The sequence below is a fragment of the Corythoichthys intestinalis genome, chromosome 2, assembly GCF_030265065.1.
Source record: "Corythoichthys intestinalis isolate RoL2023-P3 chromosome 2, ASM3026506v1, whole genome shotgun sequence".
Classification (NCBI taxonomy): Eukaryota; Metazoa; Chordata; class Actinopteri; order Syngnathiformes; family Syngnathidae; genus Corythoichthys; species Corythoichthys intestinalis.
The window spans coordinates 34,441,216-34,469,044 of NC_080396.1; the positions used below are offsets into that span (position 1 = coordinate 34,441,216).

At 38.3% G+C, this 27,829-nt stretch overlaps 1 protein-coding gene across 12 annotated transcripts in view; it reads left to right on the plus strand.

Moving 5' to 3' along the window:
- rap1gapa (RAP1 GTPase activating protein a) overlaps positions 1 to 26,978 on the plus strand; it is a 112,242-nt gene extending 85,264 nt beyond the window's left edge. For 8 of the 12 annotated variants that reach the window (XM_057858032.1, XM_057858036.1, XM_057857950.1 and 5 more), the window contains 15 exons: positions 34 to 134; positions 2,142 to 2,271; positions 2,790 to 2,945; positions 4,279 to 4,350; positions 4,419 to 4,505; positions 4,581 to 4,721; positions 9,535 to 9,669; positions 11,730 to 11,807; positions 12,926 to 13,035; positions 13,114 to 13,233; positions 14,220 to 14,331; positions 15,823 to 15,928; positions 23,929 to 24,008; positions 25,067 to 25,114; positions 25,218 to 26,978. In XM_057858032.1, coding sequence (XP_057714015.1) covers positions 34 to 134; positions 2,142 to 2,271; positions 2,790 to 2,945; positions 4,279 to 4,350; positions 4,419 to 4,505; positions 4,581 to 4,721; positions 9,535 to 9,669; positions 11,730 to 11,807; positions 12,926 to 13,035; positions 13,114 to 13,233; positions 14,220 to 14,331; positions 15,823 to 15,928; positions 23,929 to 24,008; positions 25,067 to 25,075 — 1,437 coding nt within the window. In that variant the 3' untranslated portion in view covers positions 25,076 to 25,114; positions 25,218 to 26,978. The remainder of the gene's footprint in view (positions 1 to 33; positions 135 to 2,141; positions 2,272 to 2,789; positions 2,946 to 4,278; positions 4,351 to 4,418; positions 4,506 to 4,580; positions 4,722 to 9,534; positions 9,670 to 11,729; positions 11,808 to 12,925; positions 13,036 to 13,113; positions 13,234 to 14,219; positions 14,332 to 15,822; positions 15,929 to 23,928; positions 24,009 to 25,066; positions 25,115 to 25,217) is intronic. The other 4 variants (XM_057857959.1, XM_057857985.1, XM_057858002.1 and 1 more) reach the window with 4 other exon arrangements.
- The last annotated feature ends 851 nt before the right edge of the window (positions 26,979 to 27,829 follow it).

The following is a 27,829-nucleotide window of genomic DNA, read 5'->3' on the forward strand; positions in this document are numbered from 1 at the left end:
ATATTGATTTTATTTCCCTCTTCTCTGCTGCAGACTTCAGAGGAGGAGTTATTCGGTAATAGCCAAGAGAGTCCTGCCTTTGTGGAATTCCTGGAGTTCCTTGGAGAGAAAATTGAGCTTCACAACTTTAGAGGGTACGGAATGAGTCATCACTTGAAAACACAAATTCATACATACTTCATTGCCAGGATGGTTAAATGGGGAATAATATCCCTTGAATGGAATGTCACATGACCGAACCTCGAAAAAAGATGATGTATCTGAGATGACTAACATTACTGTAGGTTGATGACGTGACGGTTTGAACCAAATTAGCCTTAGTTGTTTTGACCACTGTGTATTTAAGCTTTAGCAACGGTTTCCTTTCAAGCATTTAGGTGGACCAGTTTTTCAGGCACAATACATTTCAATAGAATCAGTAGATAAGTTATTTTCCTATTCAAATTAAGGGACATTTTTATTTAGTTATATACAGTGGGGCAAATAAGTATTTAGTCAACCACTAACTGTGCAAGTTCTCCCACTTGAAAATATTAGAGAGGCCTGTAATTGTCAACATGGGTAAACCTCAACCATGAGAGACAGAATGTGGAACCCCCCCCAGAAAATCACATTGTTTGATTTTTAAAGGATTTATTTGCAAATCATGGTGGAAAATAAGTATTTGGTCAATACCAAAACTTCATCTCAATACTTTGTTATGTACCCTTTGTTGGCAGTAACGGAGGCCAAACATTTTCTGTCACTCTTCACGAGCTTTTCACACACTGTTGCTTGTATTTTAGCCCATTCCTCCATGCAGATCTCCTCTAGAGCAGTGTTGTTTTGGGGCTGTCGTTGGGCAACACGGACTTTCAACTCCCTCCACAGATTTTCTATGGGGTTGAGATCTGGAGACTGGCTAGGCCACTCCAGGACCTTGAAATGCTTCTTAGGTTCTTTGGTTGCCCTGGCTGTGTGTTTGGGATCATCGTCATGCTGAAAGACCCAGCCATGCAGAAAAACAGCCCCAAAGCATGATGTTTCCACCCCCATGCTTCACACTGGGTATGGTGTTCTTCGGATGCAATTCAATATTCTCTCTCCTCCAAACACGAGAACCTGTATTTCTACCAAAAAGTTCTATTTTGGTTTCATCTGACCATAACACATTCGCCCAATCCTCTTCTGGATCATTCAAATGCTCTCTAGCGAACCGCAGACGGGCCTGGACGTGTACTTTCTTCAGCAGAGGGACACGTCTGGCAGTGCAGGATTTGAGGCCCTGGCGGCGCATTGTGTTACTGATAGTAACCTTTGTTACTTTGTTCCCAGCTATCTGTAGGTCATTCACTAGGTCCCCCCCGTGTGGTTCTGGGATTTTTGCTCACCGTTCTTGTTATCATTTTGACGCCACGGGATGAGATCTTGCATGGTGCCCCAGATCGAGGGAGATTATCAGTGGTCTTGTATGTGTTCCATTTTCTAATAATTGCTCCCACAGTTGATTTCTTTACACCAAGCGTTTTACCTATTGCAGATTCAGTCATCCCAGCCTGGTGCAGGTTTACAATTTTGTCTCTGGTGTTCTTCGACAGCTCTTTGGTCTTGGCCATAGTGGAGTTTGGAGTGTGACTAACTGAACTTGTGGACAGGTGTCTTTTATACCGATAATGAGTTAAAACAGGTGCCATTAATACATATAACGAGTGGACCCTCGTTAGGCCTCAGACCTCGTCAGACCTTGTTAGAAGAAGGTAAGCCTCTTTGACAGCTAGAAATCTTTCTTGTTTATAGGTGACCAAATACATATTTTCCACTCTAATTTGGAAATAAATTCCTTAAAAATCAAACAATGTGATTTTCTCCTTTTTTTTCTCTCCACATTCTGTCTCTCATAGTTGAGGTTTACCCATGTTGACAATTACAGGCCTCTCTAATCTTTTCAAGTAGAAGAATTTGCACAATTGGTGGTTGACTAAATACTGTTTTGCCCCACTGTATTTACATGTTTTACAGGGACAACAATATTTAAAACATTCTAATATTTGATGAACACTATGGTACCGTGTTTTGATTTAGTTACTTTTTTTAGGTTTCTTTTGATTGTAAGGTTTGAGAACTACTGCTGTAATAGACGTGTTTGTTTGTGTGTGTGTTAGATTTCGCGGAGGCTTGGACGTGACTCACGGCCAGACAGGCGCAGAATCAGTCTACTGCAACTACGGCAACAAAGAGGTCATGTTCCACGTGTCCACAAAGCTGCCTTACACCGAAGGGGACACACAGCAGGTAGTGTAATACGATACTAGCACGCCTTTGTATGGCTTCCGTGTCATTTCCCTGTGCAGTATATTTTATGGCGTTCACTGGAGAAGTTGTGGAGAAGATGTATTTTCACTGAAATGGCCGGCAGTGAATGATCATCTGTCCGTGCCATTGACGGCAATAGACGTCCAATCCAATTCAACTGTGAGAGACTGACAAATGATTGCTGGCAGCCCTCAAAGACAAAATGGATTAGGAGTTTATCACATGTAATGGCAGCAAATAATTTAATCTTGTCTGCAAAGTTGTAATTCAGAGTTGAAAGCTAACCGCTACCTGCAATAATTTGAAATACCAGAGACCCCCCCCCCCCCTTAAGAAAAATAAATCAGGGCGTAACGCAGTGAATTGCTATGTGACAGTTGGGCCCCCACTGAAGGATGAGGTACAGTATCAAATGCATGGGTGTTTAAAAATGTTTTCCTTTTCTGAAGTAATACCTAAGAATGACAATAATCCGTTCGCTGTGTGTTACATTACAGTTGCAGAGAAAGAGGCATATCGGGAATGACATAGTAGCGATTGTATTCCAAGAAGAAAATACTCCCTTTGTGCCTGATATGATCGCCTCCAACTTTCTCCATGCCTACATTGTGGTCCAAGTGGTGAACCCGTGTTCAGAAAATGTTCTTTATAAGGTAAGTAAACCACTTCAAGTAAATAAAAAAGAAAACAGCAGCACAGCCATTTCTAGAACTTTGACCAATTTTTTCCCCCTGCATATTAATTTACCAAGTAAAAAAAAAAAAAGAACTGAGAAAATATGATCATTCTCCACTGCCCATGTCATGTCAATATCTGTAAATATTCAACATTTTTAGAATCAATTATTCAATTAATAAATGTTTTCACAAATAAATTATGATTCTGATTATGATGTCACCAATTAGTGAAATTTTGATAATTGTTTTCCAGTTTGGGATCAAGTTAACTCACTCACTGCTAAACACATACAATATAAACAGTTTGGGATCAAGTTAACTCACTCACTGCTAAACACATATAAACAATGTTGTTCATGATGTTAAACTGCTGATAACTAAAGAATGAAAAACAGTAGAAACCATAGGTGGAGTTTGACTTTTGTGGCGGGGGGGGGGGGGGGGGGGGGGGATGTTGATGAACCCGAAACGCAGAGTCAGCAATAAAATGAACTTACAAGATATATGCTCGGACAGTAGCTTAGCCCATTCTCGTACATACAGGCATCCCAGCTGTGTGTGTGCGTGCGTGAGTGTGCACGTTTTTCTGTCTTACCTAGTGGAGAAGTCGACGTTAGAATAATACATAGAAAATGAGCTTTTTTTTTTTTTTTTTTTTTTACCCCCGTCATTTTTGAGGTTTAACGACTTAAGTGGAGCAAACTGAAACTCCACTCACCATTTTGGCGGTGCTCTCCATGGTTTCATTGTCCACATCTTGTTGTGACTTTTGATAGCTTAGGTTTGAAACGTATATCAATCTTGCCTCTTCTGTCCTCAGGTGTTTTTTTTTTGTGTGGGGGGGGGGTAAGCAAAGCAAATAGCTGTCTATGCGGTGCTAGTCACATGATCTGTTTGAAAAATAATTTTGACCCATTATAAAATTTTGTTGTTGTTGTTCATTTCATTCAATTATTTTATTGGTTTACAACTTTTATAGACAACATTTTACCGGCAAAGTCTACATTTTTAAATTCATATATTGGAAAGTCAATTATATGCAATGAAATTTTAGGCCACTGGGGGGGAGTTGGGGGGGTATGTCTCCCAGTCCCACCTTAAAACTTTGCATATGGTAAAAAACAACCTTTTATCACGATGAAAAATCTTTCTTTTTTTAAGGTCTTAGTGTATGCAGCCATAAAACACAAATATTCTGAGGATGTCCTGTGACCTGATGTTTGGTCGTGAAAGAGTTAAGTGTGATGCTGTTCTTGATCAAAAGGATCTCTTCATTTTCCATGATGTGATTTCCCCTTTCAACCTGCAGGTTTCCGTGACAGCACGAGATGATGTGCCCTTCTTTGGCCCCGCCCTTCCGAACCCTGCCGTCTTTAAAAAAGTACAAAAAGTGACAACTTTGTCTCTTCACACTTATTTGCTTTAGTTTGATCAAGCTTTTCCTTCCAGGGCCTTGATTTCCAGGAATTCCTTTTCACTAAACTCATCAATGCTGAATATGCCTGCTATAAAGCTGAAAAGTTTGCCAAGTTAGAGGTGGGATTTATTTCATCTTGGTTTTATTATTGTTTTTTCCCCGATAAAAATACATCATTTGCACCTGTGTGTTAGGAGCGTACGCGGTCGGCCTTGTTAGAAACGCTGTATGAAGAGCTCCACGTTAACAGCCAGGCCATGATGGGCATCGGGGGTGATGACGACAAGCTGGAGAATGGTGGCGGTGGAGGAGGGGGCTTCTTTGAATCCTTCAAGGTAACTGACGCAGCTTCCAACAAATAGCATCACCTCCTTTTCAAGTGGTGTCACCTCGGTGGGGAAAAACAATCACCAAGAGAAGAACATTCTTGGAAGTTAGTTCTTGTTGGAGCAAAACTGCTTTACCTGCTATCTGGTACTATCCTTTGCTCTATGTGATTTTCGCAAGGGTCCCCAACCTTTTTTATTTTTTGCCCCTCCGAACGGTTTTACATAAAGCTATACACAGGTTACTTTAATTATACTTGAAGTTTGGTTCGTTCCCTGACTGTGGTTGCACCTAAAAAAAATAAAAAATAAAAAAAAAATAAAAACTTTATACCTAACCTCACCCCTATTAAATAAAATTGATTTTTTTAAAAATTGCATAAAAATGTTATAAAAGCTCAGAAATTACAATGCAAAGAACTAAATCATTTTCTTTGCATTTTTACATAACGTTGTAAAGAATTAAATATTTTTTGTTGCATTTTTTTGCACCAATACATTAGACATTGTGCTGCTCTTGTTAACGTTAAACTAAAAATGTCACCCTAAACATTATAATACAAGGAAATGATATCCTACATTACAGTGTGAAATGTATCACGTTAAATCGACAAACATATCACAATCAAATGTGAAACTCCTCACATTAAAATTATGATACTTATCACATTCAAAAGTGAAACGTTAATAGTGTGAATCTTATTTTAAACCATGAAGCTTAACACATTAACATGTGAAACATTTTTATAGCACATTTAACCCTTTCAGGGACTGGTCACTACAGTGGACAGCAAATTTGACTCTGAAGACCTTTAACTCTTTATAGAGCTAGTTATTATTTTTTTGTCATTAAAAAAAAAAAAAATATATATATATATATATATATATATATATATATATATATATATATATATGTGTGTGTGCAGCAGAACACACTCAGGTGACTTGAAGTTGCGCTCTGAGACCCCAACTTGGCTAAATTTCAAAATTGTCCAATATGCTTGTGTAATACATCACTGGAAAGCTTAGAATCTCAATTTTCTAGGGGGAAGAAAACAGAAAGACATTTAAAAAAAAAAACAAAAAACGCCAAAACCCTAACTCGAGGTGAGAGCATGAGACAGCATAGTTAAAGACACCATGATTTTAACGAGATATTATCGGGTACTTACCTTGTTTCAATCCAAAAACTGTATTGCATGACTCACCGAGTGTCAAGAGCTGTGAATGTCCACAGTTGGACTTTGTGGGGATTTTATGGGTGAAACATGGTAATATTACAAGGGTCGCAATGCAGAAATCGCAGACATCAAGGAGTCGTCGAGGTTTTCTTTTTCAAATATTTACCTTTTTAAATGTTTTTTTTTTCCCAATGTTTCCTTGTTTGGATCAATTATTTATCATCTAAAATGTCGAGAAAAATGCAACATCAACAATAACAGAAAAAAAAAAAAAAAATACAATTAAGCGATAGTTATGAAGTAGATACCCGTGACCTATTTACAGACCCTTTTTTTGTCATTGTGACATAATTTGTTTAAAAATTTAAATGATCAGAGTGAATAATTTTGGAGTCATTTTTTTCAAATTTAATATTAGACATCAATTAATGATTCTAAGCTATAAATGATAGACATTTCGAATAATAAGTATAATTACTTACCTTCTTTTTATGGCTAGGTTGAAAAAAAACGGTTGCGCAGTGTCTGTAAACGGGGGTCTCCTGGGTAAAACCGACAAATTAAAAATAGTTTGGGGGCTTAATACGCCAAGAAACTGCTATGGCAGCATATAGACATATTGTTCTATCAAACACAACAGTTCTTTTGGCTTAAAATACAGCAGTTTATTTTGAAGAGGGGTGCAAGAGCAGAAACTGCTTTTTCAGCCTTGTCTGTGTTTTCCGCCTGAAATATATACTCATTTGTATACTATATATATGTACATACATATACAAACATATTTTAGTTATACTGTAGATTTTAGTTATCGAACAAATTTTTGATAACTAACAATAAAAAAATGGTTGTATTATATTTTCTGCTATTAAAAACAAAGGTATTATATGTGTTTCTCTTTTATGTATTATGATACAATACTGATAAATAAATTAAAGAAATTAAAAAATTAAAGAAATTAAAAATTAATATGAACAGAAATACAGAAGTAACACTCAAAAGTTGATTTTTTTAAAGGTTTTTTTATGTCGGAGTATTTAACTCATTGCTTTTCAATGGCAATGGCAATTGACGTCCAAGTAATTTAGATAGGCAAGAATGGATGCGAATGCTCGTGTTTCGGTGTCATAGACATCTTCTGAATTCAATGGCAGCCAGTGAGTTAATGGCAGCCGGTGAGTTAAATGAGTACCCGGTAGGGGTTGACAAAAAAAAAAAAACATAATTTTTGTAATGTGAAACTTACCATGTTCAAATATGAATGTTATCACTTAAAAATTCCAAATTTTCATTAAGAGTTTTAAACATATCTCATTAATACATGATACTGGATTATATACAAAAAAAGTTAAATTTATCAAACTGAAACATGAACTTGTTCACTTTATAATGTGTTTTCAATGCAATTTTTAGAAAACTAAAAATTCAATGTTTGATATTCAGTATTTTTTGTACAACCACTCTGTTTGTGGTTGGGGACCGCTGTGATACAGGATGACAGCTGAAACTACCTTTTGTCTTCCGTTTCCTTCGTGACTGTCAAGGTGTTGTTCAATGCTTGTGAGGCCTTTAGCAGGAAGCTGCTCTTTCCCGCTGCAACATGCAGCTCTCGCCTTCCTGCCTTTTTGCTCCCATGCTTCCTTGCTCTTTACGTGCTTTTCACATTCTGCCGTGTCTGCTTCTCCACGTTGCTTCTCAGCACTCGGCCGCCATTTCCCCTCGCTTGTGAGCCCTTAAAACATTGGTGTCAAACTCATCTTTGTCGCGGGTCGCCTCGTAGTTATGGCTTTCTTCAGAGGGCCATAACATTTGCCACAATTGATAAACTATTCAGCAAATAATGGATTGGCAAATAAATTATTAACTATTTTGATAGTAGATGAATCGTTTAAAAACATTATCGACCTCAAAATTGTTAAAATCTTTGGGATTTATTATAGTTATATTTTCCAATTTTGTATTTAATTTTTTTTTTTTTTAATGAAAAGAAGTGGGCGGGCAGCAAAACTTATTTCTATTTTATTTTTATCAATTAGAAAAACTTAAAGTAACTTTCTCTATTTATTTATTGTTAATACATATTTTGTCTTTAATCTTTAATAATGTGGGAAAGAACTGCTAAAATTCTCTTTATATTTTTTTCTTTTTTTTTACTAGGCAAAAATAGGCAGCATGGTGGATGAGTTAGCACTTCGCCTCACAGTTGTGAGATCAAGCAATCAATCTGGCTCTGACCTTTCTGTGTGGAGTTTGCATATTTTCCCCGTGCTTGTGTGGGGTTTCTACAGGTACCCCTGCTTCCTTTCATTCCCCCAAAACATGTAATGTAGGCTGATTGAACACCCTAACTTCCCCATCGGTGTGAGCGTGAAAGGTTGCTTGTCTATATGTGCCCTGCGATTGGCTGGCAACCAGTTCAGGTGTATCCAGCCTCTTGTCCATAGTTAGCTGGGATTGGCTCCAGCACCCCTGCGACCCTCGTGAGGATAAATGCCACGAAAGATGAATGAATGCATTTAAAAATATTGGAGAAAATAGAAAATTTAAAAACATATATATACCGTAATTTTCGGACTAAAAGTCGCTACTTTATTTTGAATTCTGCGGCTTATTTGTTAGTTTAATTGGGTGAATAGGTAACACTTTATTTGACAGTGGTGTCATAAGACTGCCATAAGACCGTCATAATTATGACATGACAGTATCACAGGTATTAATGAGATTATGAGTTATGTCACTAACTTCATTTATGTCCAACTCGGATCTTTACATACAGTAAGTGAGGTAATTTGCCAGATGACACAAAAGGACATCTGTCATAAGCATTCATTAATGCTTATGGCAGTGTCATGTCATAATTATGATGGTCTTATGGCAGGCGTATGGCACCACTGTCAAATAATGTGTTACCAAATAAGATAACTAGCCATTAATTAAATAATTGGAAGAGTAACTGAAGAAATAATTAGCACGGGAAACATATATTTTGATTGTTATTTACATCAGTAGTGCTGCAATTCATGTTGAGGCATGTTGGACGACAGCAGTGTTGACAGCAGGTGGCAGCAGAGGTTGACTGTCTCCCCCAAGGCGAGTGATGGCCAAATTAAGCTTCTTGAAGCAATCAAGCTTCATGGTGGTTCATTTGGTCTTCTGACAATTTTCTGATGCCGCTGTCAAATATAGTGTTGATATATTTTGGTGTAAATATCGCATAATACAGTGAGGACAGCTGCGGCTTATAGTCCAGTGCGGCATATCTATGATCAAATGCCATTTTCGTGGCAAATTTGGTGGGTTGCGGCTAATGGTCAGGTGTGCCTTATAGTCCGAAAATAATGGTATTTATTTATGTATTTATTTAAAAATGAGTAAAAACAGTATATGTTCTCCGAACACATTAAATACTTTTGAGGGCCACACAAAAGGATGTGGAGGACCAGATCTGGACCCCTGGCTGCGAGTTTGACACCTGTGCCCTAAAACATAGATAGCGGTCTCTTCCTTGTCTGTGGGGGTGAATCAACATCAGACTTTTCGCCTGAAGTGTCGAGGCTCACCCCTGAGGTTCCCGTCATCTTTCGGCGAGGCCGAGGGGTGGTCGCCATCTCAATGCATGTCCTCCTCCTGGTGTCTCTCCGTAGCGGGTGATCCGCGGCAGGAGCCAGTCTATGGACGCCATGGGGCTAACTTTCAAGAAGCCGCACGCGGTGTCCTCTAGTCTCAGCGGAAACTTTTACCACAGCGCACCCGCAGAGAGCCCCAAATTCCCAGGGATAGTAAGTACAGTCCCGCTCCTCCCGGTCTTTGGGGAGCTGCACTTTGGCCCCTTTTTTCTCCTCTAGAACTACCAGAGCTCATGCCTCCCCCAGCCTCACTTGCCTGCCGCACTAATGTCTCACAGCGAAGCGTGACACACTCGCTCGACTGAATATTTGTGCCTCGTGGGGCTCGGCCCTTGCTTTACAAGGCGTGTGCTTTTGTTTGCTGCCACAAGCCCCTGCGACTCGACACTCACAAAGCAGCAGAAATGCAGTACCAGCATGAGGAGATGTCATGCACCATCTTAACTCGTTTGCTGCCATTGACAGCGTTTGACGTCCAACCCATTTTGACTGGCAGTGTCCCTGTCAATGGCGGCCAATGAGTAATAAAAGAAAAGTATACTTGAATGTGTTGCTACTTTGCAGGGATTAAAAAAAAAAAAAAAAAAAGCTACAATGCTCAAGTAGGTCGAAATCCAGCGTCGGGCTACTGCACCTTAAAACATGTTTTGTTTTCTCCTTGAGATAAGTTGTTGTGATTTGGTCTGAACAAATAAATGTTTATTTGATTTTATTTGACTTAGAACACATCCATAACTGAACAGTATGGACATGCAGGTGACAATGTTTTTTTTAGGTAACTTATTGTTGTTCCTCGGTTTTATTATTATTATTATAGTTATTCTTTGTTCCGCAGCCCCTTTGAGCTCAAGCTAACCCCCTTAGAATGCTTCAAAATGCACCAAAATCGGCAGGCAGGTCAAGACAGGTGCAATCTTTCATACCGTGTAAAGACAAATTCCAAACACACCTTTTAGCGCCCCCTAGCAGTCATTCTTTGTCCCGCCAACGCTTTGAGCCCTACTTGGATGCTCTCAGGATGCTTCAAAAATCACCAAACTCAACAGCCAGGTGAACACTGGTGAAAACTATGATGAAATGTAAAACAAAAACAAACAAAAAAAAAAAAACAATCAATCAAAATATGCTTAAATGTGTGTAGCGTCCCCTAGGAACGAAACCAACATTTTATTTATTTATTTATTTACTTATTTATTTTATTTTATTTTATTTTTTTAAGGTGAAAAAGGAGGTAACGCAAAGGTTAAAACTTAGAACACATCAGTACTATATGAATTGCATACCAAACGCGGTGTCCAGACTGCCTTTAGTACGACATCCAGTTTTCTTTGGGTGGGCAGAGCGTGTCCGTGTGTGGGCACTGCCCACCCCTGCCCCCCCTGGTAACGCCCCTGAATTAGACATCTTTCACGGTTGATTACAGCCAATGAGTGAAGTAGGCTATTTCTGTATCGCAGATTTCACTTATTGCAGATAGAGGGGAGATTATTATATACTGAAATAACAATCATTTTCTCACACAGTTTAAAATCTAGGCCTGTTTATGTGAACACTAAGTTATTATCCCATTGTACGAATGGCAACTGGTGACTACACAGATTTGTTGTAATTTCTGATATCTAGTCGGAGGGCTTTTTTTTTTTTTTTTAACCTCTCATTCTTCATCAATGGAATGCTGCGGATAGATCAACAAAGAATGTTTGTGTATTTGCTAATAAATCTTAAACTCCAATTAGGAAAATATCCCAAAGCATGCCTGATGATCTCCCACGACACTGTATTGAGATAAGAATTTGGCCACAAATGGTTTCCTTGTTGGAGAAAATAAATCTAAGCTTGACTATTTTAAATTTATCTGACTGTGTATCTATCCCCAGTTGCCAAACTAACAAAATGTTTGTTTACACTAACGACTTAAAAGGCTGCTGTGGCGTGTACCCGAATGTGCAACTGCGTCCTCTGCTGCACTCTTTTGTTTTTGCATCTTTTTCTCCTCACAGGCTCACTTATGTCCCTGTTATGTGGCTCCCCTTTTCCTTTTTCTCATCCAGTCGGCCATGTGGTGCCACTCGGAAATCAGCGGATGCACGCTTTGTATTTTGTTTGAATGACACGAATTGCATGGAATCTCATAATGTTTGTATTTGTCTCATTTTTCATCATCTCCTCTCCCCCACCCTCTTTCTCCATCTCTCTCTTCCCTCGTGGCTCAGTCATTGCTTGTCCCAGGCAAAAGTCCCAGTAAATATGGACGTCGAGGCAGTGCCATAGGAATAGGATCAGTAGAAGAGGTTCATGTTTAATTCTAACTATTTCTCTATCAAGTCTTGTTGTTGTGTTTTCTTTGCGTGGCCAAGTTTTGTTTCAGTGCTTTATTCAACTTCATGTCCTATAGAATACTCTATGATTTGAAAGACCTTAAATGTAAGATTAAGGATAAATACAGTTGTAGGCCAAGTTAAGTGATTAGATTCTCAATATATGTAGGATTAAAAATTGACATTTTTGTCATATACTCTACACTACTGCCAACATGACTCTGAAATTCCAAGTACAAATACAGTTGCGCATTGGGATACGAGTTGAATTTTTTCCGTGACTAGCGCCTGTAACTCAAAACACATGTTTTTTCAAATCACTTTTAGGAAATTGCATTAATCTATACTTGTCATTAGCCTCTTTTAAATTGATTTTCAATTCCCATCAGTGGCAGCGGATGAGTTCATGATGAAAACAGCATTCTACAGTATAATAGTGTACTTACAGTTTATTGCATAAAAATGGATAAATGTGGAACTAGAGGCACTATTCCAATTCCTCATCAGTAATATTAGTCGTTCTTAGCAGAGGATAATGAGTGTATTCCTGTAAAAATAGTTATATTCATGCGTTTCTTCACTAACTGTTGCTTGTTGACTTGAATTCCTCAAATATTTGCTGCTATGTCAAAGCAGGTTAATAACGCTAACAATGATGGTTCTTATGGTGAACATGATTGTATCCCAAGGCACCACTGTGTTGTTATTTACGGCATGTATTTTTGAAAAGTGAAAGATTTTAATTTTTTTTTTTTTTTTGTGGTAAGAATTACAAAATCTTTTTTCCCAACCACTTATACATACTAAAGTGTTAATAGCAAACCCAAAGCAGTTCCCTCGTACAGTATGTCATGCAACAATTTTATCTAAAACACTCACTCATTCACCGGTCAGAATATAAAGCGACATAAATCAATAACAACCAACGTGAACTGCTCCAAAAGAAAAAGAGATTTACGTTTTGATTGATATTTTGGATTTCCTTTAGTAATAATGCGGATTTGCAGTATATTAATTGTATAGTATTCACCTGTATAATAAGTAGTACATTTTGTGAGTATTCACGTGATTTCTATTTCTTTCTCTGACAGTCTTTGATCATCCCAGGAAAAAGCCCCACCAGAAAAAAGTCTGGTCCTTTTAGCTCCAGGCGAAGTAGCGCCATCGGGATTGAAAACATTCAAGAAGTTCAGGAGAAAAGGTACAGTTTGAAAAACTCACCCACGCTTGAGCCAAGGTACAACACAACTGTCAACCCTTTGTATGTCTGTCTGATCAGCAGAGAGAACTCCCCGAACACCCAAAAGACCCCGGACAGCGGCCACGTCTCCCAAGACCAGAAATCGGACAACTCGTCCAATCAGAGCTCACCTGAGGCGGTCACCGCCGCTAAGAACAGGTGGGTTGTGATGTCGCAGCCCCGTAACCCTCTTTTACTGTGTGATAACCCAGCACCAGTGTTGTTTTTGGCAGCCATTTTAATTTTCATCTTAGTCTTTTGGGCGAAAATGGTTATTATTTCGAAATGTGTTTGTCTTCGTCTAGGTTTAGTCAATGAAAACTCAGATGAATTTCGTCTGATTTTAGTTGACAATTCTCAAAATGTTTTCATCTAGAAACTTCAAAATGTTTGGTCCATGACCAAATAAATAAATAAATAAAAGGTTTCACACTTTCGAATGACCATGACAGACGAGCACATAACTGTAGAGTCCACAAGGACATCACCACTTTCATGTTGTTAATACACCCTCAGCAGGAAAACAGCCCATTATTTGCAATTAATTAAACTCACCTTGACGACACGAACAGTATGTAAGAGTTTAAGAAGACACCGAGTCACCGCTGAATGCTAATGCTAACGCGACCGCTCACGCTACCAGTTAGTTTAGTGTGTGATGATCCCTCAGCACAGACCTTTAAAGGCTAAAGCAACATTGCATAGCCAAAATAGGTAGACAAAACTTACCAAGCAGCACCTGACACGTTTCACAAAAGGAGGCTTGAATGGGCATACGCTGAAGCCTGTGTGTGGGGCGGGCGGGCAGCACATCACATGAGTGACACGGCCAAACATTGCTTAATGCGTTCTAACTACACATACAACAAGAAAATATCACGCATTGTGAATTATGACAGAAACTATGGAGACAATTGGCATCCACCTCATTATGTTTTAGTCTCCCAAGACACGTTTTCAGCACGTCGTCGTGACGTCATCGTCATGAAAAAATTGTTCGTTGACGAAATATTTTCGTTATCGTCATCACTTACGAAAAGAACACTGCCCAGCACTGTGAAAACATGACTTCTGATGCATCTTTATTAAGCGACTGTAGGTTTTGTGGTTCAACCCAACATGTTTAGTTCTCGTGTGTGCGACAGGACGCCGTCCATCCCCGAGGTCAACGACCTTTCACGTTCCTCCTCCACTGCCAGCAGTTTCGCCAGCGTGGTGGAGGAAAACGAGGCGGCGGATGACTATGACACGGGCATGGTGAGTATCAGACAGATTTCTGGTAAATTTTCTCAATGGGGAATTTAACTCTTTCAGGGACAGTGGTCACTACAGTGGATACCTAGTCCAAAATTGACACTTTAGACCTGAAAGGATTTATAGGGCAAGTGACTATTTTTGGCCATTAAAATATATCGAAGTTATTAATCATGATTGTAATTTTTATACTATTTTTAAATAATTATCAATAAATGTATGAATTAATACAACATTAATAACAACTATATTAATAAAATTAAAATGAATTAAAACAGAAAAACACTCTGGTTACAGCCCGAAGTAACACTTTAAAGTAGATTTGTGTTCATAGTATTTAACTCATTTCATGTCATTAACGACGATAAATGTTCAATTCATTTAAACTAGGAGGATTAGCCATGAATGCTCATGTTTCAGTGCCACTGATGGAACTAGACGTCCAATCCATTTTGACTGAAAGGAACATTTTGTTCATTCACCCCTCCCAGTCAAAAGGGCCGTCAGTGGCAGCCAGTGAATCGTCCATGAATGGGTTCAGCCTCTCACGCTCCCTCCTAAATAGCAGCGCGACCAAACAATTTTTCTTGATCACCAGTGCAGCTTCCGTTTGGTACTTAAAGTTAACGATGAATGACAGGTTTGTACCTTTGATCTGGCCAGAGACGCATCGGTAGCTCTACGATCAAAGTAGTCTGAGGTGTGCTGTGGCAACTTATTGTGTGAGAGGCTGTTCTCGCCAGCGTGTGCGTCAAAGCAAAAAAACAGCAACATTTTTTTCCAATATCGGATCAGAACTCGGTATCGATATCAGTATCAAAATCAGGCGTCTTGGACTCTGGTGCAAAAGTATGCGATCGGGATATCCCGAGTATTCATATAATACAGTTTAATCCAGGCTAAGGTGGTTTACCAGTGAATGATGAAGATTGGTGTTTTGTATATACAGTGGGGCAAATAAGTATTTAGTCAACCACCAATCGTGCAAGTTCTCCTATTGAAAAGATTAGAGAAGCCTGTAATTGTCAACATGGGTAAACCTCAACCATGAGAGACAGAATGTGGGGGAGGGGGGGACAGAAAATCACTTTGTTTGTTTGTTTTTAAATAACTTCTTTCCAAATTAGAGTGGAAAATAAGCATTTGGTCACCTACAAACAAGCAAGATTTCTGGCTGTCAAAGAAGTCTAACTTCTTCTAACGAAGTCTGACGAGGTCTAACGAGGCTCCACTCATTACCTGTATTAATGGCACCCCGTATATATATTTTTTCCTTTTCATTGCGCATTTTTGGGCTGGTGCGACTTATACTCAGGTGCTACTTATAGTCCGAAAAATACGATAAATGCAAACATGAAATTCGTCGTATTTATGGAGCATCACCATATAAACAGCCCCTTAGTTTTCTTACAATAAGGCAGCCATAAAAGTCATTAAAATTAAATTGAAGCTGACAGTCGAACGTTGTGCTGATTGTGATCTGAAATGCTTTAGGAAAGTTTGTCGTCTTCCGGGACGCCACACAAGCGGGACTCTTTCACATACAGCACGTGGCTGGACGACAGCGTGAGCGGCGCCAACAGCAGGGGCAGCTCGCCAGGTGAGCAAATGGGTGGAGGCCAAAGGACTGTACTGCAGTTGGCATTTGGAAAAGGAGGTTTGGCAGGGTTAATCTTCTTTTAAAGACACCTGTCCTCCCTCTCATAAAAGCAGGGTTTTAAAGACTTTTTCTAACATAATAGAAAATAATGGCCCAGAAAAAAAGAATAAAACTTTAAAATGTTGAAAAGTTTTTATTTTATGCAAGGTTCATCAAAAATGTTAAAGGAAAAAAAGGGCACCGTTTTTTTTGGTTTTTTTTTTTCATTTATTAATAATAGTAATAATTTGACATTAGTATAAGATTAGCAATGTCACTCTTCTTAATCTTATTCATTTTATTTATCCAATATATATATATATATATATATATATATATATATATATATATATATATATATATATATATATATATATATATATATATATATATATATATACATACACAGTGCTGCTCGAAAGTTTGTGAACCCCACAGCGATGGTCAGATTTTTTGTAAAAAAAACTAAAATAACCTTATTAAATGTTAAGTTATACCCAAATCCACAATACTGACATTCCAAATAATGGACTGAAACAAAAGAAATAGTTATATTGTCATTCTTTATTTAACAAAAGTGGTTGATTTAAGAAAAACTCAGATATCATGTGTGCAAAAGTATGTGAACCCCTTCAGTTAATAGGATATTGCGCCTCCTTTTGCAGAGATTACCTCAACCAAACGGTTTCTGTAGTGACTAATCAGCCTCTCACATCTACTTTGGGGGATTTTTGCCCATTCTTCCTTGCAGAACGCAGTCAGTTGAGAGAGGTTTGATGGGCGTCTGGCATGAACTGCTCGCTTCAGGTCCCGCCACAGCATTTCAATGGGATTTAGGTCAGGACTTTGACTGGGCCAGTCCAGAACACGAATCTTCTTCTTTTTCAGCCATTCCTTGGTTGTATTGCTGGAATGCTTTGGATCATTATCATGTTGCATGATCCACCTTCTGCCAAGCTTTAACTTCAAAACAGATGGCGTCAGGTTATGTTCTAGGATTTGACAATATTCCTCAGAATTCATGATTCCCTGGACTATGTGGAGTTGTCCAGGTCCTGAGGATGAAAAGCAAGCCCAGATCTTGACATTCCCACCTCCATGCTTCACTGTTGGGAGAAGGTTCTTTTGGTGGTATGCCGTGTTGACTTTTCGCCAGACATGGCGGTTTTGGTTGTGACCAAACAGTTCAATTTTGCACCTACATCAGTTGATGAAAACTCTTTTTAATTTAGTCTCGACAACACAACTGTTAAAAAAACAAAAAAAAACTACTGAATTGATTGATTAGGAAATCAGGTTGAAATAATAGAAAATTCCAAAATGTTGAGGGGGTTCACAAACTTTTGAGCAGCACTGTACATAGGGCTGTCAAACGATTAACTTTTTTAATCGAGTTAATTACAGCTTAAAAATTAATTAATCGTAATTAATCGCAATTAATCGCAATTCAAACCATCTATGAAATATGCCATATTTTTCTGTAAATTATACATATATTCTGTAAAATAAATTGTTGGAATGGAAAGATAAGACACAAGATGGATATATACATTCAACATACGGTACATAAGGACTGTAGTGGGCATTTCACTCTACTGTCATTTAAATCTGTCTATGCTGTCCTCACTCCGAAGCGTCTACTTTTCCAAAGCTAGACAGCTAGTGAACGACGCCTTAATAATCAGACTTCTTCCTTTTTCATCTGATTTATTAATAAAATGGCCTCAAACCATTGTCCTCTTTAGACTGTTGTAAAACTACAAAAAAGTACACAAGCATTGCATTAGCAACAACGTTAGCTTAGCACGCTATACAGGTTCACTAAACATAAACAAAAAGCGTCTCATGCAAAAAATATAACATTTCGTTTACTAACATAATATGTACATTCTTTACAACAACCATACTTACGGACAAATCTTGTCCAAGGATCATATAAGCACAACATTACAATGTAGGCGTCAGCCCGAGACGTCGTGCAGCCATATTGAACTGGAAAGAAAACAATAAACCATGTCGCAAAGTGACCACAAGAGTTCGCTGTTAGGCAGCACAAAAAGCCTTGCTGTAAAACTTACCAAAAGGCAGAATACTGTCTGAGCGGGACATGTGCGTTAATTGCGTCAAATATTTTAACGTGATTAATTAAAAAATTTAATTACCGCGCGTTAACACGATAATTTTGACAGCTCTAATATATATGTATAGCCCACGGTTCGGTTTGAACCTCGGTTTTGGGATTAGGTTTCGGTTTGCGTTTTGCTTTTTTTTTTTTTTTTTTTTTTTTTTTTAAACTGCCTTTATTTTGCTTTTTAAAAAAAATTAAAAACACTTAAAATGTAAACATTTTCGACTGTTAAAATGCCTCCTAGCGCTTTGGCTAGTGTAGTGACTGACTACTGATATACACACACAGTAGTAAAAAAGTTACTTGGCAAAGTAACTGGTGATACCTTTCATGTTTTTTTTTTTTCATTAAAAAAAAACAAAAAAAAACAAAAACATAGTAACCTTTGCTATGTTTGGAGGTCATTTAATGTTGTTAATCAACTGTTAAAGTTGATAAAATTGCTCCCTTTTTTGCATTAGTTCCCTTCTGTCTACTTTTGACATGTGAAAATTTTAAAACTGTTTCATCCTTTAAAGATAGACTCAAGTCAAGATTTTGCCGATTTAGGAGTATTTTAGATAAAAAGTTGCTTAGGTTCGCTCGTAAGGTTTACTACAACAGAGCCTTTCTGAGAAGTTTACTGCTCTAAAATGGTGGCTGTTTACTAATGCTACCGAGTCTGTCATTTCGCATGTAGTTCTATATGCAAGAGATATCTAGGTGTAGATTGTATGTTGTCGGCTAAGTCAGGTAATGTTGGAGCCACCTAGTCTCGCATCGCGTTTGCTACAGCGTCTCAACAAACACTCTTCCCTCTCCGAGTCTCTGACTTTTCTCGCGTCATTCAACCAACGCATTGTCTCGTTGCAGAAACAGCGACCAAATCCGAAAGGATAAAAAAAAAAAAAAAAAAACGTAATGCACGAAAAACGTGCAGATTTTGAACGGAATGTACGGCGTACACATTTAAAAATGAGTGCTCACTTGTACAAATTACGACGAGACCGTACAATTTGACAGGTATGAATTATAGTGGACCGTCACAGTTAGGTAGTAGCATTCTGTAGCACGGGACGTCCAACTTCCAACTATCAGTGGTCAGGGCGAAACTATATGCTTTAGCGAAATCATCTTCGATGGTTTTGCGTGCCATTTCATAAATGTCGGGGATTACGTTGTTGGAGAAATATGTCCGCGAGTGAACAATGTAATGCGGGTCAAGCGTCGCAAATAAATTAACGAAGCCTGCCGTGTGTTTTCACTGGTGTCTTCTTCGGGGTTGTCCTACCCTGAGAAAGTGATATACTGTATGTGGGTGCTGCTGGCTGATGTGCCGGAGTCATGTTATAAAAGTGTTGCCATTAGCATGGGGAACAAGCGCTGAGCAATGCTTGCAATTTTTTTTTCTTCAATGTTTTCTCTCTCTCCGCAATGTAATCCACGGGGAAACCAAAATGTTGCCACACCGCAGATTTGAAAGAAGCCGGTGCTTCCTCAAAATTCGGTCTCTCCACTCCTCCGCTCGCCATAGTTCTTTCTTGTTTCACTTTCACTTCGCTGGTAAGCGAGAGAGGGCGTTACTCGGCTTCTTTACACAGGTTCTTGACAGCAATCCGACATTTACTTGCGGGGCAGGAATTTCTCCACAGCGGTGCTTCACGTCACACACAGGCACACAGAGCTCGATCAATTCATTCCACAAGCGTTCGAAATACATTAATTGCAAAACCGAAAAGACGCGGTTCATAAAGGCGTATTGAACCGTATAGGGCGAACCGAACAGTTCGGATGTGAACCGCAAACCGTTGCACCGCTAATATATATATTAAATTTGTTTTATTTTATTTTATCTTATTATAATGCTTGCTTGCTGATTTCTCCTAATAAATAAAATATAACGAACAACCTCAATGGGAGCATATCAAACTGCTATGTGATATATTAAAACTGTTCAGACCATAAGGACACTCAGGTTCCTATTCGACGTGTCTGAGCAGCTGAATAGGACAGGTTTTGAATAAATAAATGAATGAATGAATGAATGAATACAAATTCGACACAGTAAGTCAATGTAATGTAACATCATTTACAAGCAAAATAAAGTTAAACCATATAATGAAATAAATGAATAAAAATACAAATGGTGAATTATGTACTACTAATCTAAAAGACTACACTAATTGAAAGTACTCAGTGTTGCACTTTTTCACTTGTGTTGCACAAGAATAAAGGGTGAGGATGAAAAAAAAAATAAAGAGAATAAAGAAATTAACACACTAGGAAGGCATCAGCCAATGTTTTCAACAATCTCTCTGAGTGGTTGTCAGCAAGCGAATCATTACATAAGACAAGCAACAGAAGTGGCAAAAGCAAACAAAAAAACAGTTCCAAAGAGGGAACACTTTCGCTAAGGCTGCCGTTGTCTTAATGTTTATAGTGTGTGCAGGGGCGCTATGTAGGAGTGAAAAGTGATATTGATTCTAAGGGCCCATGCCCTGATAGGGCCCACAAAGAAAATTAGAACATTAGGTAATCGTTTGCAAATTTAAATATTCATTATTATAATTTTAATAGGGATAAAACAAAGGGTTTCTTTTTCTTGTTTTGTTTTTGGCAAAAAGTAAACACCCAGAGAGCATATGTATTGCCAACCACCCCCCCAAACCCTGTATTTTCATTAATTGGTCCGCCCTTCCTTCGATCAGACCAGGAGCAGCGGTACCCATTTACACCAGTCAATGACTCGGAGTGCGCGGTACTGCAGAAATGTTTTCCCCAAAAAATCGGGTTATCAAAAGAGGAAAGAAAAGAAAGCAAAACAGGAGAGGGGTACAAAAGGACAACAGGATGTGACAAAGTACTTCACAAAGGATGGTTGGTGTCTTGTGTCAGTGTAGTCCTGAAAATTAATCTGTTATCCCACTCCAGCCCTATCTGGAACCTCACGATGTCTATTACAAAGCTCCGAAGCGAGCTCTCAGCTCACACCGTAAGAAATACGGGATTTTCATGGCCTCAGTGAGCAACATTCACCTTTTCAAAAACACGAGATCCAGATTATGACGACATTTTTTGGTATCCTACAGATGTTGAAAGTTGGTGTGGAAATTCTCTTTTTAAATCGGCTTGAATCCAGTTTGTCAAGAATTGATTGAATTTAGTTTGTTATCAATTGAATTTAGTTTGTTAACAAGGGACCTTGCTTCGGAGCTGTAGCCTATAGTGGAGATTGTGAGTTTCCAGATGGGGCTAAGCCTACTCCATAATGAAATACTGTCATTGTTTGCTAGCTAGTGTTTGCTCCACTTTTAGCTTACATTTAATCAGTACAGCAGGCAAACCCTTTAGCAAGCTATTCATACTAAAACAGTTGTATACTGTATACTGTAAGGGCGTCAACAATAATCGATGCGGCGATGCATCCCGATGCGGGGCAGGGACGATTCGATTTGATGCGGGCAACACGCTGAATCGATTCAGCGCATTTTAAAATATATAAGTACGTTCAAAAATCTTCCCTGCGCAATTCCGGTGATGCAATGGATTTGGTTTCCCCATTTGTATTGTTATTCTCATGTTTACCTGTAGAGAGAGCTACTTTACATTCAAAGCAAGCCCGTAGAGGTTAGATCGGGCCTAAAAAAATTCCAGCCCAACCCAACACGGCCCGTTGGTATTGAAGCCCGACCGGCCAGATCAATTAACTATAGATTTGCATGCCCGAGCCGAGTGATGCGAAAAAAAAAACAAAAAAAAAACGCAGCAGCAGCAGCAATTTATTTTCATTTCTTCAAGTTTTCTTACTGTTTAAATAGTCTACATATTTTTATAAGAGTTATAAAAGCTTTTACACAACGAAATAATGCTGGGAAAGTTTAATATAAAAAAAACACGGTTTTGCAGACACACAGAGGAGAAGATTCGAAAGGATCACATTTGCCTTTGTGTGCATAAATAAAAGTGTTTTTCCTAACAAATTCTCAGTTGGCAGACAAAAAACGCAAGTTTACTCAATATTTAAATAGTCTACATATTTCTAAGAGATTTATAAAAGCATTTACTCAACAAAATAACGCTGGGAAAGTTTAATATTAATAAAAAAAACACGGTTTTACAGACACACAGAGGAGAAGATTCAAAAGGATCACATTTGCCTTTGTGTGCGTAAATAAAAGTGTCTTTCGTAACGAATTCTCAGTTGGCAGGAAAAAAACGCAAGTTTACTCAATATTTAAATAGTCTACATATTTTTATGAAATTTATAGAAGCATTTACACAACAAAATAACGCTGGGAAAGTTTGATTAAAAAAAAAAAAAAAAGCACGGTTTTACAGACACACAGAGGAGAAGATTCAAAAGGATCACATTTGCCTTTGTGTGCGTAAATAAGTGTCTTTCGTAACGAATTCTCAGTTGGCAGGAAAAAAACGCAAGTTTACTCAATATTTAAATAGTCTACATATTTTTATGAGAATTATAAAAGTATTCACACAACGAAATAACGGTAGGAGAAGAAAAAGAGGGCTGCGCCACAGCCCTCTGCGCATTTTTTTTTTTTCTTTTTTAATAATTTATTAGTCCGGCGCGGCGGCCCGACCCGACCCACCGAAACGTGAATGCTTAACATTTCGGGTCGGGTCGGGTTCGGGCACAAGATCTAACCTCTACGCAGGGGGGACGAGGAGCCCAAATCCGCTTCCTTACCGGAGTAACGTCACAGACAAGCGCAGTTGTAATCGAGAGAGCAGAGAGATAGGACATAACATAACAATGGCTGAAACGAGAAAGAGGGAGCGAGAAATATTATAGATATAAGATAGCCTAGGCCTACATTTTACTTTTGTTCTACATTGCAATTTAGTTGATGTTTTGTTTGCAACTGAACTGATCCCTGGATTGATATTGCGATAAAGATGCTGCTGCACTACAATATTTTCTTTGTCGTTTTCTTTAATATTTACTTGAATATTTTTATTGATGGGTCGTTGTGACTAAAATACAGTGACTGTTATTACTGATTTTGCACAGGAGTTCATATGTTGCACTGTGTGAAAGACTGCTACTGTGTGTAAAAAAAAAAAAAAAAAAAGAGAAAGCCCTGGTCTCATTCAAAGCACTAATTAAATGCTGTGATCTGATTTTTTTTTTTTTTAAGATATATATGAAAGTATACTATTTTCATTTGACTTCAACCAGGAGTGACACAAGAGCCAATAAAAAGTTGTTTAATGTTTGTCCGCTTGTGTTGGCTCATGATTCACGAAAAATATGCTTTGCTTTAGAATTTTAATGCATCCCAGGCTTTAATGCATCGCAATGCATTGCCGAATCGAACCGAATCGAATCGTGACCTCTGAATCGAATCGAATCGAATCGTGGCCTTCCGAATCGTAATCGAATCGAATCGTGAGGGCGGTGTCGATGCGCACCTCTAGTATACTGTAATGTATACTGTAATATAGTTAAGTTAAAACAAAACATTTATTCTAAGTCATTCATTATGGTATTTGCTTTGAGAATATTTCTAATAGAATTAGATTGTAAAAGATGGCCTTCAGTACATTTCTCATAGATGAGTTCAGTCTATTCATTATTGCTCTATACGCTGTATGTTTACATACGTAAATATATTTTCATCTTAAATTAATGCAGAAAATGCACAAATTCATGTGTAAAGATTCACCAGAATGCAGGAAATTAAGTAGTTGATAGTCTAAATGTGTTTGTCCTTTGGCACTGGTGGTGGGGCACCAAAGTGATATCTTTTCATGGGCCCCAAAATCCCTGGCAGCGCCCCTGAGTGTGTGTGAGCATACAGTATAAGGCAACATAAATGACACTGTCTTTCAGGTCCTGGTAAAAGTGAGCGAGGGAAGGGAACTGACATCCGCATCAAACTGGAGCAACATCGTGATCATCAGTCGTCGTCTGTGAGTTGGACCAGTCTTTCTCTTCTTTGTATAGTACGCCTGATGGTATAATGAAAATGTTTACATTGGCACATGTATCTCAAAGTACCGTAATTTCCGGATTACAAGCCGCTACTTTTTTCCCTCATTTTGAATCCTGCGGCGTATCCAATGATGCGGCCAATTTATCAATTTTTCTAACGACCGCCAGGAGCACTAGAGCATAAAATGTAAGCATAAGACACGTGCAATATATGTGTCGAGAAAGACGCTAGTTTGCACTCTTACCCGTATCTTAATTTTGTGCTTTGTGCACGAATAAAAGTAGCAGACCCTCATCGTTGTGCATTAGTAAAATTAGCATACCCGCATGATGGAAAATGCTAGAAGGAATGGATATGACGTGCCAAGTTGAATTGAAGGCTTGGATGGCCAGCAGCGTCAGATCGTTTACAAAAGTGGCCGTATGCGAAGAGCAACTTTTGCAAAAGTCTGACAGCATGGAGCAGCATGAAAAAAATCCACCATCACCAACGGGTTTCCAAAAGCCGGTCTGCTGCGTGACGAAGAGGATGACACACGCTTATGAGTGAGCTTGAGGAGTCAGCTAAGTGCCGTGTTGCTGGCGCTGTTTGGAAAGAAAATTTAAGGTAATGTAACGATGACAAAGAGTAACCCGCTAAGTTAGGTTGCAATTCTTTATTTTGGAAACTCGTCGAACAACACACGACTGCTGTCTCTAGCAGCCGACGCGCACACACAGACACACCCGCAACAACAGCACGTCTCTTGCTCTTCTGCACCTCCCTTACCTGTAAGTCACGCGCTATATCATAACCCGATTCGTTAACGTATGGTATTAAAACTTAGAAAACTGTGTATTCCTTTATAAATATTTCAGTTTACTATGTGGGCACACGCGGCTTATAGGCAGGAGAGGCTTATGTGTGTACAAAATGCTTTTTTCTTTAAAAATGTACTGGGTGAGGCTTGTAATCAGGGGCGCTCAATAGTCCGGATTTTATGGTACTAATGTATAGTATGCTTGGTGCTATTCTTACTTTTTTTGGCTTTTTCAGAACTGTTAGCTTGGCCCGTCTGCTCGCATCATGGATTTCCATCTTCAGGTTAGATCTTCATTCTCTTACAAGCTTATTACTACTACTACTCTTAGTATTTATTTCACGTGCATCTTTCTAAATGTGTTTTTGTCAATCTCCTTTACCAAAGCATTCCCATAAGTCGCGGTCCTTTCGGGTGATGAAAGAAGTGAGGCCGTTGGTCACGACCCACGTGCCAAACGCGGGAAACGAGCGGCGGGCGCAGAGTGCGGATCATTGCCTGCCGGCTGCTCACTATGCCAGTGTGTGGAGCATCCAGAAATAAAGAGGGTGACGGACGAGACGGCCAAACATTTTGCACAGTTTTATTTCCTGGCGTTTTCGTTTGTTACTGAGTTGCTTAAGCTCTCATAAACGTCGCCTTAACCTGAATTGACTAATGTGTAAAACATTTGAGTCTGTCTTGTTTATACAGGGTAGAAAGGGGTTTTCTAGAGCTCTAAGACAAAATGATCTCGAGGATTTGTACGGCTTGAAGAGATAGACAAGATGTCAAATTGTTTTTCCAGCAAATTATCCAAAGTCATGCAGTGGCGCCTTGGCATACGAATGACCTGACTTTTGAGTATTTGTTTGACTTGTGTAAAGTGGCAGCCAACTCAACACGCTTCACAATAAGAAGCAGTTGAGCAGTTCTTTCCCAAAAGAGGCTTGAAGCTGTTCCACACTCCCAGTTATTGTTTACTTGAAATTTTAAACATTTACAAGTTGTGTATCTTGACAAAAATTTTAACAAAAAATGTGAATTGCAGCATGAACGTAGCATTGCAGTAGATGGTAAAGTCTTCTGCGTTTTACTGTATGACTCTAAAATTCCACCAAGTGGCCAAGGTGGACAGACCAATGGGAGCAGAACAATGAATTGAAATGAAGCATTCAATCATTATGCAAACATTTTTCAAATTTTCACATATAGTTATTTGTGTACAGTATTGTAAAGTGCCGTTTGCCTTGTTAAAAACTTGATGTACAGTTTTCTTTTATTTTTTGACGGAGGCTCGAACAGATTCATGTCATTTTCATTTGTTTCGGTGGCAAGTGATGATTTGAGATGTTTTGAGTGTTGCCACAGAGCAAATTAATGTGTATCTCAAGGCACCACTGTATTTCTTTTTACATCAGAAAGTGTTTGTACTTTTTCTATCTTTAAACTCATTATCAAAAGCATCCAAAAACATGATCACAAGTCAAAAGAAATGGCCTTTACCTGTTTTTCGACTGCCCGTCCTCTTTGCTGCCAACAATGGAATCAGTTTATTCACTTCATTAGGGCCACTGCGTTACTGTTAACATTTGGAAACGTATTTTTAGTGCTTTGTGTTTCTTGACCACTTTCTATTTCATTCTCTAATTTGCTTTTCTTTCTATGTTGCATTTATTTATTGACCTTATTGTTTTTTGGAGTGACCTCAATGTCGTCAGTGTCATATTGTATACCAGTGGCCGGGTTCTTTTTGTCCCAAGATTGGATTGTGCGATTTTTAATGTTATTGAACTGTGAAGCTCTTCAGGAGTCAACTTGTTCCAGTTATTATTTGAAGTTGAAAAGAAAAGGCTCTGACTCAGCTACTGGTTTGTGTAAATAGATCTTTTGTTGGAGTGCACCATTTAAAAAAAAAATAAAGCTTGACCAAATCAATAATTTATTCATTTTTAAATAAGTACCCTTTTAAATAGCCAGCTTTTGGGTGAGTACAAATTATTTTCTGGTCTTGTATAAAAGGGAAAAAAAAACTGTACTTCTGGATCATTTCCGTTGCCTTATCACACGTATAGATCATGAAGCAAGTGGGTAGCATCCAGCAGCATTTAAAATGAAATCAATGTTTTGGTGTTGTTTTACTGTAAATAAATTCTACGGTAAATTGGTTGTCAGTGTATTCTTAAATTACCATTGACACATTTAGTATTGGCAGACCACATCCTCAGAATCTTGCATTTCACACGCCATAGTGAGAGCCAAGTACCTCATCTATTAATCACTTCCTGTCTGCGCTCTACTTTGGAAAACCAGAGCAATTGGGAGGTAAAACTAACCAGTGCTTCCTTGGTTATACAAGTGCACAACATTGACAATATGCAGTTTGAATAAGCGCTTGAAAATATATTATAAAAAAAAAACAAAAAAAAAAACATAAGATTTTGTGAATACAGTGTGACCACTTGTATTTTCAAGTCCTCCCAAATGTTTTTCCAATTCATGTTTTTCTGCTCGCTGAACTCTTATGGGGCAATCATTGAACTCATTGGAGGCCATTGAGGGCACCAGACATCCAATTTTGATTGGGAAAGGCTGGCAGTGAAAGGTGGCCCCAGCACTACCATTCCAATTTTTATTTATTTCTTTTTTAAATAAATTTGATTAGAAATTGGTGGGTGGGGGGAGGGATCACAATTTTAAGAAATATTTATTTCTATCCCTACCAATGGCAGCCAATGAGTTAATTTTAAAAATGCTAAAAGCATTATTTTAACACTAAATTGAATTCAAAGTTTCAGTCAAAATGGAACAGACATCTAGCGCCATCAGTGGCAGCTGATGAGTTGATGAAAAAAGATAAGATACCGTGATTTTGAACTCAATTTAATATTTAAAAAATGGTAATAAAAAAGTAATGATTTTTTTTTTTTAATTTCAATTTAATTTAATTTGAACAAAAAAATATATAGATATATAAATTCCCAGCCAGTCAAAATGGATTGCTTGTCTACTGCCTTCAA